This window comes from Pezoporus flaviventris, unplaced genomic scaffold, assembly GCF_033815535.1.
Source record: "Pezoporus flaviventris isolate CSIRO_AGI_PZ_B2104156 unplaced genomic scaffold, CSIRO_AGI_Pfla_v1 ptg000013l, whole genome shotgun sequence".
In the NCBI taxonomy this organism is placed as follows: domain Eukaryota; kingdom Metazoa; phylum Chordata; class Aves; order Psittaciformes; family Psittacidae; genus Pezoporus; species Pezoporus flaviventris.
Genome location: NW_026892561.1, coordinates 33,675,023 through 33,692,271, shown reverse-complemented (window position 1 = coordinate 33,692,271; position 17,249 = coordinate 33,675,023). Strand labels below are relative to the sequence as shown.

The 17,249-nt window shown below is 39.3% G+C and overlaps 1 protein-coding gene across 3 annotated transcripts; it reads left to right on the top strand.

Moving 5' to 3' along the window:
• Positions 1-2,368: 2,368 nt before the first annotated feature.
• Positions 2,369-16,189, top strand: MFSD1 (major facilitator superfamily domain containing 1). 3 transcript variants are annotated; one of them, XM_061452633.1, is made up of 17 exons: positions 2,369-2,557; positions 2,633-2,685; positions 2,861-2,973; positions 3,351-3,393; positions 3,947-4,014; positions 4,779-4,887; positions 5,808-5,910; positions 6,648-6,746; positions 7,502-7,613; positions 8,642-8,698; positions 9,293-9,449; positions 10,531-10,628; positions 11,063-11,175; positions 11,712-11,759; positions 12,492-12,552; positions 15,513-15,627; positions 15,876-16,189. In XM_061452633.1, exons 1-17 carry the CDS (start codon positions 2,404-2,406, stop codon positions 15,933-15,935), a joined length of 1,563 nt encoding a protein of 520 aa, XP_061308617.1. In that variant the 5' UTR covers positions 2,369-2,403; the 3' UTR covers positions 15,936-16,189. The 3 variants fall into 3 exon arrangements, with proteins under 3 accessions (XP_061308617.1, XP_061308618.1, XP_061308619.1); XM_061452634.1 differs by lacking the exons at positions 15,513-15,627; positions 15,876-16,189 and adding an exon at positions 14,534-15,319 and having other exon boundaries at positions 2,370-2,557; XM_061452635.1 differs by lacking the exons at positions 15,513-15,627; positions 15,876-16,189 and adding an exon at positions 13,337-14,378 and having other exon boundaries at positions 2,370-2,557.
• The last annotated feature ends 1,060 nt before the right edge of the window (positions 16,190-17,249 follow it).

Genomic DNA, 17,249 nt, shown 5'->3' with positions numbered 1-17,249 from the left:
GCTGGCATTATGTCACTGCCCATGAAAGTTACATGTTAGGTTTATTTGAAATCAATATGAAAGTATTATACTTTAAATAATAAAATCGAAGTATTACTGCTTAAGCAGTGATAAGGCATTAAAATGGCTCCTCTGAGTGTGTGCTGGTTACCTCTCTTCCAGCTTTAACTACTACTTCTCTGAATTTACTTGTGCCTTCTGAACTGACATTTAGAAATAGTTACAGGGACATGTTTCTGATGATACTAATCTGGGACTCTACAGATTTGTTGAGTTGAACTTTGCTGGGTACAACTACCTGGAATTTTATAGCATAGGCTGTTTTGTTTCTTGTTGTGAGGGTTATCTTTCTTGACTTACAGTATAATGCCTCTGAAATACCTGTGATTTAAGATTATGCTCAAAATAATCAAAATAATGAAGAAGCAGCTGTCAGCCATAGAGAAGTCAGTTCTTTTGACTCTGGCTCTGTATTTCATGATCAGGGTGGGCTGGGGCTCCCTTCACCCGTATCAATAAGGGATCCAGATGTGTCCTGAGGCTTCTCAGCGTTTTCTTACTGAGAATGACAGTGGGAGTGTAGTCTGGGGGCTCTGGCTTTTTGCAACAGCCGTATTTGTGTCCTGGAGGGAAACCAGAGTGTGTGCATGAACAAATAATGTTCTGGGGATCACAGAGACCTGGAAAAGTACTGGGTGGTATGACAACGGTCTCCTGGAATAATTGGGCTGGTTAGCTAGGAAAAAAAAAAGACTATATTTACGTAGGCTTCGCTACATATAACTTCGTTTTCCAAAGTTATCCCCTTTATCTGTGTATATAAACTATTTCCTTTTAATTATGCCCGCTATGAAACTCAAGGTGATCTGCACGTTCACGCATTACCTTTGAGCTCCCTCAAGCGGCAATGAAACCCTCAGGTTTGTTGCGTGGGTGCTCCCGCAAGGAAGCCTTGCTGTTTAAGACCATGTTTTTTAAAAGCGACTATATTAAACTGAAAGAGCTGTTCTGATTTCAAGAAATCTAGACTAGTTCAGGGCAGTTGGAAATGTGACACTATTATTTCACAACATAGTTATCTTTTGACAGTTCTGTTAAAAAAACGTGTGTCAAGTGAATAGTAAGCATTTTATGCCCCATAGTAGTTTGTGACAGAGCTTGTTTGCGCTACAGGCACATGGTTCCAGCGTGTTTTGAAAACTTATTTTACTTTCTTGAATGGTTGCAGATAGAACTAATGACTGAGTAGCTGGAAGGTGGACATATTGGTTCATGTCATTTCAGATAAGACTTGACACTTTTTTCTATCACTCTGAAAAGGTAAATAAATCCTTTGGCTTAAATAACAAATATTTCTGCCATCATTAAGAACATGTTTTAATCAAAAAGCACCATCCCTCAGTTGGTGGGTTCAGGTCATCTTTGGTGTAAGAAGATAAAATTTGATGGAAGACTGGACTTTTTTATATTGAATAAATAGCTTTTTCAAGGATTTCTCTAATATGGGAATACCTTTTAGGACCTAAAGTAAAAAGTAAAGTAAAAAGTAAAAGACTTCACTATCCAAAAGGGGGGGGGGGGGGGGGGGGGGACACGGGACGGGGGGACGGGACGGGGGACAATGAAGAAATTTTACAAGCTTTTGCATCTGTGTGCTTATTACAGGATTATTGCAATGTACCCCTTAACCTTTCTTTTTACTTTACTTTTGTTTTTATTTTAGTATTTTATTTATTTGGGGGGTGGTGGTGGTGGTGGTTGGGTTTTTTGAGTTTGAGACCTGTTACAAGAGGTTTATTCTTCTTGAGTGTCTCAAGAAAAATACTGGGGTAAAAAGCCGAAGCTTAATCATGGGAGGAGAAAGCCAGGTGAAACTGTGGAGGAGGCCAGGACATATCAGGGCCGAAGTGCTGGCTGCCGTTATTCCTTGGCACCTCCAGCTCCAGACAGGCAGCACGCGGGATGGGCAATCTGCCAGCAGGAAAACGAAACACACCTCCCGGGTTTTATGGCTTTAATCAGCCGGAGGGCAGAGAGGCACCGTTCTCCACAGACCTCGCTCGCCGTTTGTCAGTGACAGGCCTGCCCTTAACATGCTTTTACATAGAATAGGAGGCTACAGGTGCTGAAACCTGGAATAATGTCCCACCAGCTGCGTGCCTAAGATAAGGTTTTGTCATTGCTGCGATGCTGGGCACGGTTTCTGTAGCTGATGCTCTCACCATACCATTAAGTCTGTTTAGGGGTTTGCTTTGGGGGCATTTGAAGGAGTTTTTTGCCGCTGTTAGGCTCCTGTTTAGCTCAGGAGCAGGTTTAGTCCCACCGCCGGACCGCTACCATGGAAACGTGACACGTGAGCCACGGGGAGATCACGTGTGTGCAGATCACGTGACGGCGGCTGCGATGGCCGAGGAGGAGCGGTCGCTGCTGGGTTCCGTCGGTGGTGACGATGGCGGCGGTTCTGCGGAGCCCGTCCGTTCCCTGCCCTCCGCCTGCGACCCGCGGTGCTTGCCGCACCGGCTCATTGTCCTCACGCTCATGTGCTTCCTGGGCTTCGGTGGGTGGCGGCGGGGGCGTGCGGGTGCCTGTGGTACTGGGGGCAGGGCTCTGAGGCATCCCCTTCTCTTTGCAGGCAGCTACTTCTGCTACGACAATCCAGCGGCTCTCCAAACGCAGGTTCAACGGGTGAGTGGCTGCCTTCGGCCAGAACGGGGTTACGGGGTGAGGGAAGCACGGGCAGCGGCGGGGTCGGACAACGTGCTGCTGCTCCTTAAGTAGCTTTGCTTAGATACTTGTTCGGTGTCCCTGTAATTACCTTGAGAGTAAGTACTTTTTTTTAATTCCTCCCTCCTTTATGTAGGATATGAAGGTGAACACAGCTCAGTTCATGGCACTCTATGCCTGGTATTCCTGGCCTAATGTGGTTCTCTGCTTCTTTGGAGGTTTTCTGATAGACAGAGCTTTTGGAATACGGTAGGTGTGATCATAGTGTCACTTACCTTCAATGGGTGGTAAAACTTAAAGTGCATGTGAAGTATAGGCTGTGTAATACAGAGTTTTTCAAATTATAATAATGCCTTTCAAATTATAATAAGCTTTTCCAAACTTTTTTCACATGATCTTGGAAATTCCACTGGCATAAATGAGCTTCCTTCTCTTAAATAAAGTTCCTTCAAAAATGGCATCCTGTACTACCATTTTTTTAAGGAAGCTGTCAAGTTGTAGCATTTATTACAGGGATCTTTTATTGCATATTAGTTCCACTTGTTCCCTTGCTGTAGGTCTAATGTAGTGTCTTATAGGGAAAAAAGGTTCTAGCTATGCATTAAGTGATTTTAATTTCCTTACAGGTTGGGCACTATAATATTTAGTATCTTCGTTTGTGCTGGGCAGGTAAGTGCAAATGAGAGGGTGAAGGGTGATGCTTGTCTGAAGGTTCTTTACTGGGGCTGGGGAGAAAAAGCCCAGATGGCCTTTTGTGTAGTGGTGGGTATTTCAGATGGGAGTAGGCAGGTGAAGAGGAATGAAACGGGTGAGCCCTGGGTTTTACTGGGGCAGTTGGGAACAGATGAGGTACCTGGGAAGAGGGGACCTGGAAGATGAGTGAAATAATGTAAAGGAATCAAATGTTTTATTTGTTTGTTGTGAAACTACTATGTAGGTGTATTTGGGTCGGGTATGACGGTATGGTGGAAACATGACTTGAACATTTAGAGGTGTTTCTAAGCTAAGTTTCAGGGTGGGTCAGGTTGGATATCGTTTAGCCAGCTGAATGATGAACAAGGCCAAGGGAGCAAAGGCTATAAGCTAGGAATGAAGTGGGTGTGAAGTATTTGTGCAGATCTGGGAAAGAAAGAGCATTTTTGTATCTGTTTTGAGATGGTTCTGCTTTGTTCCATACTTCAAATATAAAATCAAGATTTTTCCTTAAACACTTGTTTGCCAGGTAGTTTTTGCTTTGGGAGCACTCCTTAATACTTTCTGGCTGATGGATGCAGGCAGATTCATTTTCGGGTAAGTCTAGAAGAGCGTAGTATTTGCTGTCTGAGGTAAGGACTGGCTTTGTGTCCTAGAGACCACTACCATGTGTACGCTCGGAGACAAAATCGCTGGATATTGAGGCATCTATAAAGTTGAGGTATGCAAGATCTTCAGTTGTGTTCCCAGTCTAGTCTGAAGTTAGAAAACAGAAAAAATAGTACATTCAGTAAGCTGATAAAACTGTGTTACTCCTCTTTTTAATTCTTACTTTCCTGAGTCTTTAGACTCAGGAAAGCAACAGCAAATACAACAGGGCTGCTACAGTGGCAGCAAATGTGAGAAGAAAAACCTCCTAGGTGTAAATGTGCCAGAGCATGAAAATGTTACAAAATCTGACCAACTGAACTGGGGGGTGGGCAGATGACTCTATGAAATTCTGACTCCAGGTAAGATGCCTGCTTTTGGTTTCATTTAGGTCAGGTTTTATAACACTGCAGAAGAGAAATTATAAACTGCTGCTTACTGATTTAATTTCTCTAAATGACCAAAGGCAATTATAATTGGTTCAAGACTACTTAAGATACCTTGTACTCTCAATTATTCTTAAGACCTTGCAATTCTTTTTTTGAATTGCCTTTTAAGAATTCTGTTGTCTTCTATATATGCATTAGATCTACTTACACACAGATATATTTCTCTGAAATAGTCATTTTGGAATTGCCAGCAGCTGATGGACTGCTTCCTATTGCTTTGCCTGTTGCAGTTAATGTGTTTTCTTTTGTGCCTTCCTTTTTTAGAATAGGTGGAGAGTCCTTAGCAGTGGCACAAAACACGTATGCAGTCAGCTGGTTTAAAGGCAAGGAGTTAAATCTTGTGTTTGGATTACAGCTAAGCATGGCCAGAATTGTAAGTGTAAAACTGTGTAGCTTTAATTTGTAGACCTTAGGGTGTGCGGTTTGTATGGGCAGTGAGACAGGTGGGAAACAGCATTTCTAATGCTTCTGAGTAGTTTTTGTAGTAAATAGGCAAAGGATACACAAGGAAATGGTTTAATAAGATTTCTTAGAACCTGTCAAACTTCTTTAGAAGACTGGTGGTGTTATTAATATAGACTGCTGGGTGGGACAGTCACATTGCTGTTTTTCATCAGATTGATTGTTGGTACAAGCACTTAAACTGCTGCTAGAGCTGGGTTTACACTAATATACCAGGCTGGGAATGAAGAGAGCAGAGACATCCCTCTTCTGTTAGGGCTCCTCCAGCAGCTTGTGGTATCTTAAACCACTGCAGGTTATTTGCCTCAGCAAAAGAGAGTTAGATAGTCACAGCTGGGTCAGGCTGTTGCTAACTATCAGTTGTTGCATCTCAGCTGAGCTGCAGTTAACTGTCTTGTTAGCCTTCATTTTGGAGCTATGGACACCTTTTCTAGGGACAGAAGGGAGTTGGGGGAAGGTGCTTCTTCCTGGTGCCTGTCAGGTGGCAATCCTGTTTACTTTAACATGAGATACTAAATTTAATTAAATTAGTTTCTGAGCCAACACAGTGTATGATGTGGATTTTATGTCACTTTAATATCTCTGTTGAAACACAGTTCTATAAAATTTCAGTTTGTGATGGTATATTGTTGTTACAATGATGAATTTGTTACAAAAGTGACCAAAACAGCAGGAAATAATTTTATGTTTGGTGCTGATAGTTTATGATCCCTGCGTAGCGTCTTACCTGTTTGTTTGAAACAGTGTTCCATAAGCAGTTTGCCTAATGTTCCTTTTGAATTAATAGGATTGTGAAATGCATAATTGTTCACATGAATCTGTTCTGCCTAGGGAAGCACAGTGAACATGAATATCATGGGATGGATATACTCTAGAGTTCGAGCTCTTCTGGGGTATACTGGTCCCAGTACTCTTGGGTTAACTCTCATGATAGGTCAGTAATACTTCGAATTGATGTCATCTGCTATTTTGGGCCTGTGAATGTTAACAGAATGCATACATGTTAATGTTTTCTCACTAACTTGAAAGTAGGATGCGTATGCTTGAGACTAGGAAGAGCAGTTCAAATACTGTTTGTATCGATGGCTAATATTCTTATACAGAGTGTATGATTACTGCATCTGCTATAATGTTGTGTGATTATTTGCCAAACTCAGGTTTATATCTTATGGAGATGAAACACTTCATGTGCTTTGAGTAAGGGACAGACTTGAAAAATACTTCTGAAGGGTATCATGTCAAAGCTTGCATGTAGTTGTCTGATGTGTAAAAGTGAAATTTCCACTGCCTTTGGATCTTTTCCTTCAGCTGTGGGTATTGAGGGCCTGGTGCTGGTAACAAGGCACAGGTTTTTTTCTCTTATTACAGGGTGCAGATAAGGAGCTTGGCTGTGCTGAGTGGGAGTGGTGGTAATGTTTTAAATAAATATTTTAAAGAAAATGAATGTAGTTACATGTTTGTAATCCAGTCAAAGGTAGATGTCTCATGTGGTAGGCTTCAGTATTTACACCTTATTCTTTGAGTTGTATAGCTATTAAGTCTTACATATAAGAGAAGCTGGTGTTAAACCTAGTTTTTGTTAGATATGTAAAGGTATGCTAAGCTAGTTGTGCATAAAGCTGAATTGCTGCTTGACTCAACAACTAAACATGTCGCATTGCCTTCTTGCAGGTGGCGTAACATGTCTCTTTTCACTGATGTGTGCATTAATCCTTGCTTATCTGGACAAGAGAGCAGAGAAGCTCCTTTCTAAAGAGCAAGGGAAAACAGGTGAGTGGGAGCGTGGTGTGGCTGAACCTACCTTCAGCTTCATTCTAGAGCAAACCCTTTCAGTTACACTCTGTGCACTGTGCAGGTTTGTGTTTTAGGTAATTCAGTGGCTGCTGTGTCTTTTTCTGCAGTTGTCTTTAATAATAATTTTTAGTTCCTTTTAATATCAGTAGGAAGTTTCAGAGTTTTAAACACCAGTTTACAGGCAGATGCACTGTAATCTGCTTTATTTATAAAGCATGCGGAGAGCTTCCCACTTCACAACAATTTGATCTGCATCATTGTGTCTAGAATTTTGTAGGTGTGCAAAACCATGCAGCTGTTCTCTGTCAGCATGTGGTGTTTTGAGTTTTCCATGTGAGAGAATTCAGACTAAGTAAAAAAATAAACTCAATTTGAGGTCCAGGTAAGAGCATTTAACATGAAACTTCAGACATGAATTTTGCTAGCTGGGTAAAGATTTCCTTGAAAAAGTGGTTTGTATTTAATTCTGATGCATAAGACTTTTGGAGGCTTTAGAGAACTCGTACATTCAGCTTAATGTAAAAGGGACAATTTGTTCTTGACTTTGGTATTGTTGATTTAGCACTTGTATATTCTTAACTGACTGTGTAAATTTTAAACAAGGGAGTAGACAGTGGCAGGAATATATGCGTTAGTAATGACTTGTGATCACCTTAATGTTTAGTCAATGTGGATGAATTTTAGCTATGCTTATGCTGGCTGAAACAGTATTGTCTCTTGCCTCACTCCAGGTGAAGTGATTAAGCTAACTGATGTGAAGGACTTCTCTTTGTCCTTGTGGCTTATATTTGTAATCTGTGTCTGTTACTATGCAGCAGTTTTTCCTTTCATTGGACTTGGAAAGTAAGTATTTTCCACTTATGTAGCTATTCCCCTTGAATGTGGCTAGGGGCTTAACTAGATGCTGGTGAAAATGCTAGCATTATTGCTACTACTATTTAAGAATCACAGATGCCTACAGAATCCCTGGTCTCCCAGCAAGTCTGTGCTGTGGTTTGTCATATAGTTCTGTGACATTGTTCACTATACTTGCGATACAAATAAACACAGCTCTTACGTCTTCCTTATCTGTCGAGCTTTGTGGGAAATGCCATTGCTTAACATAGGCTGAGCTGTCAGAACTCCAAAGCATAATGCATGCTCCATTTCCTGATTAAAAGTTGGTACAGATTTAAAGCATGGTGTGAGTTTTGGTGTGGGAAGCTGCAGACAGCTGTTGTATAGAACTCCTTCCATATGTGTAAGCTATTAACTGAGACATGGGGGTTTAAATATAGTTACAGCTTTGGACTGAAGTTCTCTTACTGTGCTGACTTTGGTATATTTATCATGTTGAAACTTGGGGCATTCATATGTAGGTTTCCCTTTTGAGCCACATTACTTGACCTACAATCTCCATCAAATGGCTTTTGAATATATTTGGATTTAGAAACAGATCCCTTGAGCTCAATGTGTGTTTTATAGTGAGTGAGATGGAAAAGTCTGAGAGACATTGCAGTCAGCAATGCAGATGTCTATTTTTTGCTTGTGCATCCTTCTGTATTCTAAAAATTCTCACTCTCTTAGAATACTCTTACTGCTAATGTCTTATTATTGGGTTATATGTTGGTTATGTACTTTGGCTGTTTTCCCCAAAGTGTAATTTGAATAGTCCTTAGACACAAATTTGTAGAGTCTGATAATAAGCTCCTAAATGAATTATAAATGACGCTCTGTGGTGGGATGTTAATGTCAAACCTATATAGCTTTAATATATATTTTAAATTTTCTTGTACACTAGGTTCTTGTGTCTTTAGTTTAATTTTGTGTCTAGCTTAATTTTGCTTTCATGTCTGTGCATTTTTCTAAATCTGTTTTTTTTTTTTCTTTAGGGTTTTCTTTATTGAGAAATTCAAATTCTCACCTCAAGAAGCAAGTGCAATTAACAGGTATACTGTGGTTGATTTAGTAAGTAAATGTGCTGCTGCTGTGTTCTAGGGGGATGTGTATCTTTGGGCTCTGACCATGTGGGAGGTTTTGGATCTACTGTTGTATGTGGTGACTTGTATTAAGTGGATAGATAGATTTCAGATGTCTCAAGGCATAATTGTCTTGCATATTCACACTGAGGAATTAGAAAAAAAAGGCTCTGTCTGAAGGCTATTGTTTTCTTCTGAGTAACAAAAGCAGTTTAATAGCAACACTAAATAAACTAAATTTTCCTAGTCTGAAGATGAATATTTGATGTGGAAAACCCCCAAACAAATAAAAACAAACAACAAAACACTTGGTGGTATCTGATTCCAAAAGCTCTGAGTATGTTACTGTTTCCTTGGATGTCAAGTGTTTTCATGTCCTCAGATATTTTGGGAGTTTTGAAATCTGGAGTCTGTTGCTACAGGGGATTTTTGGTGTATTTTTTCTTATGGCCTCACAGGTAACAAGGTAATATGGTGTTTTATCTGGAAACAGCTGTACTGTATAGCACCTAAAGCTATCCCTGGCTAGACAGTGTTCAGTTCTCTATTTTTATTCTTTTGTAGTATTGTGTATATTATATCGGCACCCATGTCACCAGTCTTTGGACTCCTGGTGGATAAACTTGGGAAGAATATCATCTGGGTTTTATGTGCTGTAATAACTACACTAGCTTCTCATATTATGTTGGCTTTTACCTTCTGGAACCCCTGGATAGCAATGGTAACTATTCTTTCTGACTTATAGCTATATATGATAAAACGAGAAATAAAGTTGATCCTGAATTGTTTTGCATAAGTAGCCACTGTCTTTGACTCTTTAGAAAGTCTTCAAAACCTGTTTTGATATCCCCAACTTTAAGAAGGATACACTATTTGAAAGTGAGTATGAAGACGGTGAAAAAACAAAGGATGCATAATACAGGCAAAACTATCATTAGCTATCTGTGGCCTAAAGATAACATTTCAGGTTTTGGTGTTTTGTGGAGAGAGGCACTAGATATTTATGTGTGTTTTGAGGTGGAAAAGACTGGCAGCTGCTGCCTGTAGCAATAGTTCTATAGCTGTTTAGTGCAAAGAGATGTTCAGCTTCTTAGAAGGGTGGGATTAGACTGGAAGTCTGTATGGAGTGGCAATTCCTTGTCCTTTCAGAGAAGTCTTTAGTTCATCGCAGTATCTGTGTTTTGATGGTGCTGTATTGCAGAGGTCTGTTCTCATGCTTTGTGGACACTACTTACACTAGCTATTGCTAGGTTACTGTGCTAGATGCTTGCTTTTCTCCTGAAACTTGTTCTTTTGGTGTAGTTCTGCTTATTACTATTACTTAAACTGTCTCTAATGCGCTGTATTGGATAGCAGGAAACTTCAGTAAAAAGCTTTGTTATTGATTTCCCCTTCCTAGGGCAGATTCACTAAGAAATTGCTTTTGAACTAAGGTTTACAGGCTTAAATACAGTACTTACCAGCGTATCAGTGTTTAAAAATAGGGACCTTGTTTTTCAGGTATTTTCTAGTGAGTTGCAGCATTGATCTTTTCCATTAGGTATTAAAGTCAGGCTCTTAATGCTAATTAGGGTTTAGTTTGTGGGTCACTCCTGGAAAAACTTCTTTCTCCTTCTAAATGTGCATATGTATTTAGACCAATATTGCAAAAGGTGTTAAGTGTTGGGTTTTTTTTGTTTGTTTTTTGTTTTGTTTTTCTCCCTTTTGGGAGAAGGGGAAAATCAATATGTTCATTTGTTATAACTTTAGAGCAGAAATGCTTGTCATCTAATATCTGTTGAATTGTTCTTATTTCACACCAGTGTTTGCTAGGAGTGGCGTACTCACTGCTTGCCTGTGCCCTGTGGCCCATGGTGGCCTTTGTTGTTCCAGAACACCAGTTGGGAACTGCTTATGGCTTGTAAGTACTTAAATTTGTCCATCTGTGCTGCTTTACAGTGACTATGTCCTGATACTATTAAACCACTGAATATCAAGCAGTTACATGTTAATGGTTACGAATTTCTCCAAGTTCCATCTTGCAGGAAGTGTAGTTTCAGCATATGTGTAGTAGAGCATGTGGTTGTGTAGATCATAGTATCATAGAATGGTTAGGATTGGAAGGGGGGTTAAATATCATGTACTTCCAACCCTGCACCATGAGCAGGGACACCTTCCAACCAGGTTGCTCAAAGCTCCATCCAGTGCACAGAAACCTGCAAAAATGCAGAGTCATGTGTCTGTCATATGTCATAGTGAACGGAGAGAAGTTAATCTTCTTGTTTGACCAGTGTCATTAATGTTTTCTTTAAAAAGGAATTTCTACACAGTGGTAATCCTTTGTTTATGTGTTAGCATGCAGTCCATCCAGAATCTCGGTCTGGCAATTATTGCTATAGCAGCAGGGATGATTCTGGACACAAGAGGATACTTGTTTCTTGAAGTCTTCTTCAGTGCTTGTGTTTGCTGTAAGTACTAAAAACATTGAAAGTGAATTCTGTGCATTCAGGAAGCTTTATCAGGCTTTTTTCTTGATATTTCTTGTAAGACAGTAATACCTCCTTTCTTACAGTTAGGTAGAGGTTTCAACTGGGGCGATGTTGAAAGTAACTGAAACCTAGTGAAGTGTTTTGTGGTTTTATTGAAGTGATTTATTGTAAGTAGTTTCGATGTCTTGAGAAAAGAGAAGTGAGTGAAAGGGTAGGTAAATGATACTCTTAAAGGCTGTGTCTGAGGGCTGTTTTTAATGTAACTAAAACTAGAGCAACCTTTTCTGAGTTACCATGCTACTTACAAGCATAATGGAATTTTCCAAAGGAGTTAAGAGATGCCGCTGACAAAAATCTCCCATTAGTTACAACTGTCATGAAAAATCTTGGTTGTTGCTCAGTTGTATGTTAAAGCTGTTCTTCTGTTGTAAATTTGTCGGCTAAAACTGCTCCTCTTTCTTTTTTTGTGTTTTTTTTTGTGTTATTTTGGTTTTGTTTTTTTGTTTGTTTTTTAGTGTCACTAATAGCTGTAGTCATGCTGTATTTTGTGAACCACCTTACAGGTAAGCAAGTGTTTTCAGCTTCTCTTGATACTTATTTTTATCATAATTCTTGAAGTTATCAAGCTGAGTTTGATAACTTGATATGCAGGTAGTGTTGTATAGCTCATGGCTTTGGTACCAGGAGCATCTCTTGATGAAGTCAGTCTCTGTAACATCATCTTTGTCAATGCTGTAGTGTGTAACACCCTGAACCTTGCTGTGATGTGAAGCCTTGTCACAGGGCAGGGGTACCTATCCCTTCAGCTGGCTTGAACAGATGTGTGGGGTATTCTGCAGCTTTTTCTAAACTGTGTATCAAACTTGACTGTGTGCATATCTGCAAATATGAAAACTTAATTCTGTAGACTTTTCTTCAAATATCAGTGTTCTTTCTCAACTGTTTTTTGAAGCAGTTACTACTGAAGGACCTGGAACGGATATTAATTTATTTTTTTCAAAGTTGCTTCCACTTTCTTTAGTTTTCAGGAGTGTTATGGTGAGTTGTAGAGAAACTTCATTGTTATTCAACAGAAAACTGGATCAGGTTGGAGAGCTTAGTTTGGGTTCTGAATTTGCGTGCTCAGATGATTATGAAAACGTTGCTCTTTACCTCAGTTTCTACTTTTGTGTAATTACTCTGCTGATTTCTTCTGTAAAGTGCTCAGAGAACTTCTGTAGAGAGGTATGATACCAAAGATACAATACAAAAAGACCAATTTTAAAAGTTTCAAGTGTATTCTACTTCTGTTGCAGGTGGTGATCTCAACTGGTCTGCGAAGAAAAGGGAAAAACTGCAAAAAGCAGCTGCAGCTGAGTAAGTATAAAGAACAGTGTCCTTAGGAAATGTTTAACCTGAAGTGATTAAGTAGATTACTGTCTGAAGTCAGTCTCTTGTAGGTCTGACATTTGTACTGAATGTTATTTTCTTTCTTACCGGTTAGTAGTAGGATTTCATATTCCTGCCTCCTCTAAATGGATAATTAGAGGAAGTAGCAATTAACCAGGTGTCCTTTCCTGGCACTCTTCCTTGCTATCTTCTTTGTTTTAGTGGCCTTCCAACTGAGTGGAACTGAAGTGTGTTTAAAAAATGTTGTATTGCTTATTTAAAAATGCACTTCATTTATGGTGTGCAACTGGCCCAGTTAGCAGCAAACGTGACCTGGATTTAATGTTAGGTAATGCATAGACCAACTTTTTTTGAAGTGTCATTAAAAGCTAGATTTCTCTTCAGAAGAAACTGCACTTCAGTCACTTACCCTTCAGTTTCAGCATGCTCCTGTTGCTATCTTATTTAGTAGTCTTAATTCAGCTTGTCTCTGAAAACTGTGACTTGAGTCTAAATTGCTATGCTAATATGAAACAGTTTGTGATCAGATTTCTGTCAGATATTGTTGATTACTGTGAAAGAATTCAAATTTTTAGAAAGAAAATGGGGCTGGTATTTCAATAATGTGGAATCCACTTCCTTTAAAAGGAGATGGAGCACTTGAGGTGTTCTTAGGGCAGAAATTGTCGAAATAGGCAAATTTCAACTGTTCATCCAATTAAGCAGATTTCATTCTGTGGGAGACTTGTACGTCCTACTTCCTTCTCTACAGAAAATAAAGAAAGTGACACTTCAGAATAGTAACTTGCAAAGTTCTCTTCCTTGGTCTTGACAAAACATGGGTGACGTGTTAAAGGTCCTTTGCTGTGCATAGCCCTAACTGCTGGAATGGAGTAGTATTGCTTTTTAAGTGTTGCTTGATCAAACATGAAGGTATCAGTCCCTTGCTGTTGGGATAGCTCCTAAGTTTATCCGCTCTGCACAGTAGAAAGTATACTTGTTTCTTTTTTTTTTTTTTTGCTATCTGAGAATGCTAAATGAGGGTAAAGCTCTTGATGCATATGGACTGCTGTACAAGGGAGTCAAGGGTTTCAGAATAATTGCCTTGTATCAGGGGAAGAGGAAGGGAAAAGCATTGTATGGCAAAGTCCATTCAGATGTCACCTTAAAGGTGAAACAAAAGATTCTTCTGCTCCAGTTTCTCCATTATGTACTTAACATATGTACTTAATTATGTATTGGTGGAAAAGGACCTGGGGGTGCTGACGGCCACTGAACATGAGCCAGTTTGTGCCCAGGCAGCCAAGAAGGCCAACAGCACCCTGGCCTGTATCAAAAATGGCGTGGCCAGCAGGGCCAGGGCAGTGATCGTCCCCCTGCACTCAGCACTTTGATGCCACACCTTGAATACTGTCTTCGGTTCTGGGCCCCTCGCTGCAAGAGAGACACTGAGGTGCTGGAGCATATTCAGAGAAGGGCAGCAAAGCTGGTGAAGGGCCTGAAGCACAAGTCTGATGAGGAATGGCTAAGGGAACTGGGGTTGACTTGAAACAAAAATCAAAACGCCTGTCAGTAAGGTCTAGTTAGGTGACTTGTGGGGTTTAATGTGAATTTTTTTTTTTTTGTCCTAATTTGTGGGCTTTTTATACAGTAGTCTTGAGGAAAACTCAAGGAAACTAAAACCTCACCAGACCTGGTGAGTGTCCTAGCTTAGTTGTGATGAACGTCATCCTCGAGTAAAAAGGTCACAGGCAGTTTTTAATGCAAATGCACCAACAAACCCCAAAGCCTTGCACCCAGGAGGAGTTCTCTGTCCAAGCAGAGCTGTTTATCAGTCTGTCTGGCCTGTGTGAGATGTGTAACACTTCCAGTATTTACTATGAAAGATGGCTTTGTATTTGTGTATGCTGTGGGATATAGTGCTTTAGAACAATATTTTCAGTAATTTTTATTACAATATTTTTTTCAGAAAAGAAATTTGAATAGCAAATATCATCCAGAAGTGGGGAGCATTTGATCAGCATCATGACAACTTGAAGAATTGTAGTGTTGTGTAGTTTGGTCACTGCACACTAGCTCTTTGGAAAAACCACTAACATGCAAGGGGGGTTTACAGTAAATGGCTGAATTTTATGCTTTGTAATCAGTTTTAACCAATACCAAGTTATCTCTTAGTTTGAACAGAGTGGGTTTATAGCGTTTTGCACTGTTTAAGCTCTGTCATTGGAGAGGGTAGTCTGCAATCTGAGACAAACATGTTCATCTTAAGATAAAGGCTAGCACGAAAGTGTCTTTTATGCGCAGCACTATCATCTTGAGGGTTGAGAATTCTAAATGTAATAGCATTTAATGTTCTGTAGTAAGGTTCATTGCCTTACAGAGCTTAAAAACGGGTCACTTATTGCCTTTATCACTGTCTTAACACAAACCATTGTCTTAAGCAGAATGTATTTAGAGCTTCATTTGAGTTTCTCTTTAAGACTTGTATGGGAAAAGAGCTATTATGCTCTGGTCAAATACTTTTGTAGGAGACTGCTGTTAATTCTGAAGACTGCTGAGCAGTCTTTTATTTGCATTTTTGACAGTTGATTCTTTTTGTATTGTAATCTTTATTTTAAGGAGTCAAAGCTTGTTTAATAAAGAAATAGTAAAAATTGTTGGAAAAGCTCACTGAGCACATTGTAATCTGTGAAAACCAAAAAGTTTACCTTTCTACCAAAGTCTTGCAATCTAAATAAAAGGAAACTGCAGAAAACAGCCTCTCTCCTTTTTTACACTGAATTAGAGTAATCCATACACATCTTAGTCTCACTTAATCTGATATCCAGTATTCATCTATAATTTTACAAGAATATTCTAGTTATTAAAAATAAAACTGCATACACAAGAGAAGTTGCTTGGGTTTGCACTCCTCAGTGCAAATATCTTAAACCAATTTTCTTTTCCAGAGCAGAAGAACAAGAGAAACTCAGACGTCAAAATGAAGATGACTTGGCTAAGTTACGGCCAAAAGCTGATGACTTTAGTTTAAGGAATAAATATCTCTCCAAACTAGGCGCTCAGGTATTAGTAACAAAGTAGAGGTTTTAATAACTGGGAATAGAACAATGAGATAATTATTTTAAGAACTCTGTTTGCTTCAAATAGCCAGGAAATCAACCTCTGATTAAAATGCTAAATATATGCTTGTTCTCAGAAATCAAGTCTCACCACTGGTAATTAAAAATCTAATGAAGAAAATGAGTCAACCTAGTAAGCAGAGAAGAAGGCATATTATGATGCATGATTTTTTTAATTTTATCTTTTTGCAGCTACCTGATAATTACTGTTCCTATTTATCAACAATGGCACACAGAAGCGTGTTGAAATAGCGTCTTGCCCTACTTGCAAAAGCAGAAATACATGGAATCTCCTCTCCTGGTACACAAAACTTTGTTTCCAGTACTGACAAGTACCACAGCAGAAGCAGAGTGATGCACCATGCTTTTCTGCAAACACAGATCCTATTTTTAAAATGCTCGGCTTAAGCTCCTCCTCCTATCACACATGATGCTCATGAAGAACCATCTGTCTGTTTATTTGAACCCATGAGCTATGTACTACATGCTCCTGTCTAAGATGCTCAGTGAGTAGCTTGAGACAAAAGCTAAGACTTTAGCTTCCTACACAACGATGTCTGAAATGTGAAAGCTTTCTTTCAGTAATCAAATTGTAGTGAAATGAGCTTTGGTATAGGTCTGGGTTATTTAGCCTCAAGTTAGACAACTTTGTTTCTATATTTGACAATGGTCTGTTTCATTTTTCTTACAGAAAAATGTGAGGAAAGGCTACCATTCAAGTATTTCGGAGGAAACTATGCAATTCCAGTATTACAGTTCAAAAAATGTTAGCTCTTAAATGTAATGCTAGGTCATGGATTTAGCAATAATCTCATGTAAGTCCTGATTAATGTGAAAAATAACATTTTTAAGAGGTGGTAACTAAAACTATGGAAGTCTGTTGCTGAACAGCTAGTTCCTAGTAACTCCTGCAGAGTTCAGTCTTTGACTTGTTACTCATAAAGACTCACTGATGTAATTGGACAAACTATTCCTAAACAAATCTAATCTTTCTTTAAAAGGCAAGAGCATCTGGCTGGCTGGAACACTAGGTAAACCAAAGAAAGAGCCGCTTGTAGAGTGTGAGGTGCGCAAGGGAGTGAGCTTTCCTTGGCTGACTTCAGGGAGTCCTTGTGTGCACCAAAATGCTGAAGAGCCTTTGACTGATTGACTGCAGAGAAAGTACTTTGTTATAAAAAAAAAAATGTTATATTTGTAATTTTTTTTTTTTTTTTTCCTTCAGTAATTTAAGCAGACCTTCTGGAACTTACGGTCTTAAGGGGTTTTTTAAAGATACTTTTCAGTGAAGATTTCTTTCATGCTCCTGAAAAACCAAGATCATCTTCCTGAAGGAATAAGGCAGGACTATGTTTGTTAATAGTTCTGTATTTTGAAGAACAATCTATGAAAAATCTATCTGAATTATGCTGAACTTGCTGCTGAAGGGGGGTAGTACACTGACCTGTGATAATTCTTATTGGTGCTTTCTGTGCTCCCTGTGAGAACTGAATGCTATCAGCTCTGAGACTGGTTGATACAAGTCAGTTTATGTTTCCTTGTAGACTTGTGACTGCTGGATCTTTTTTA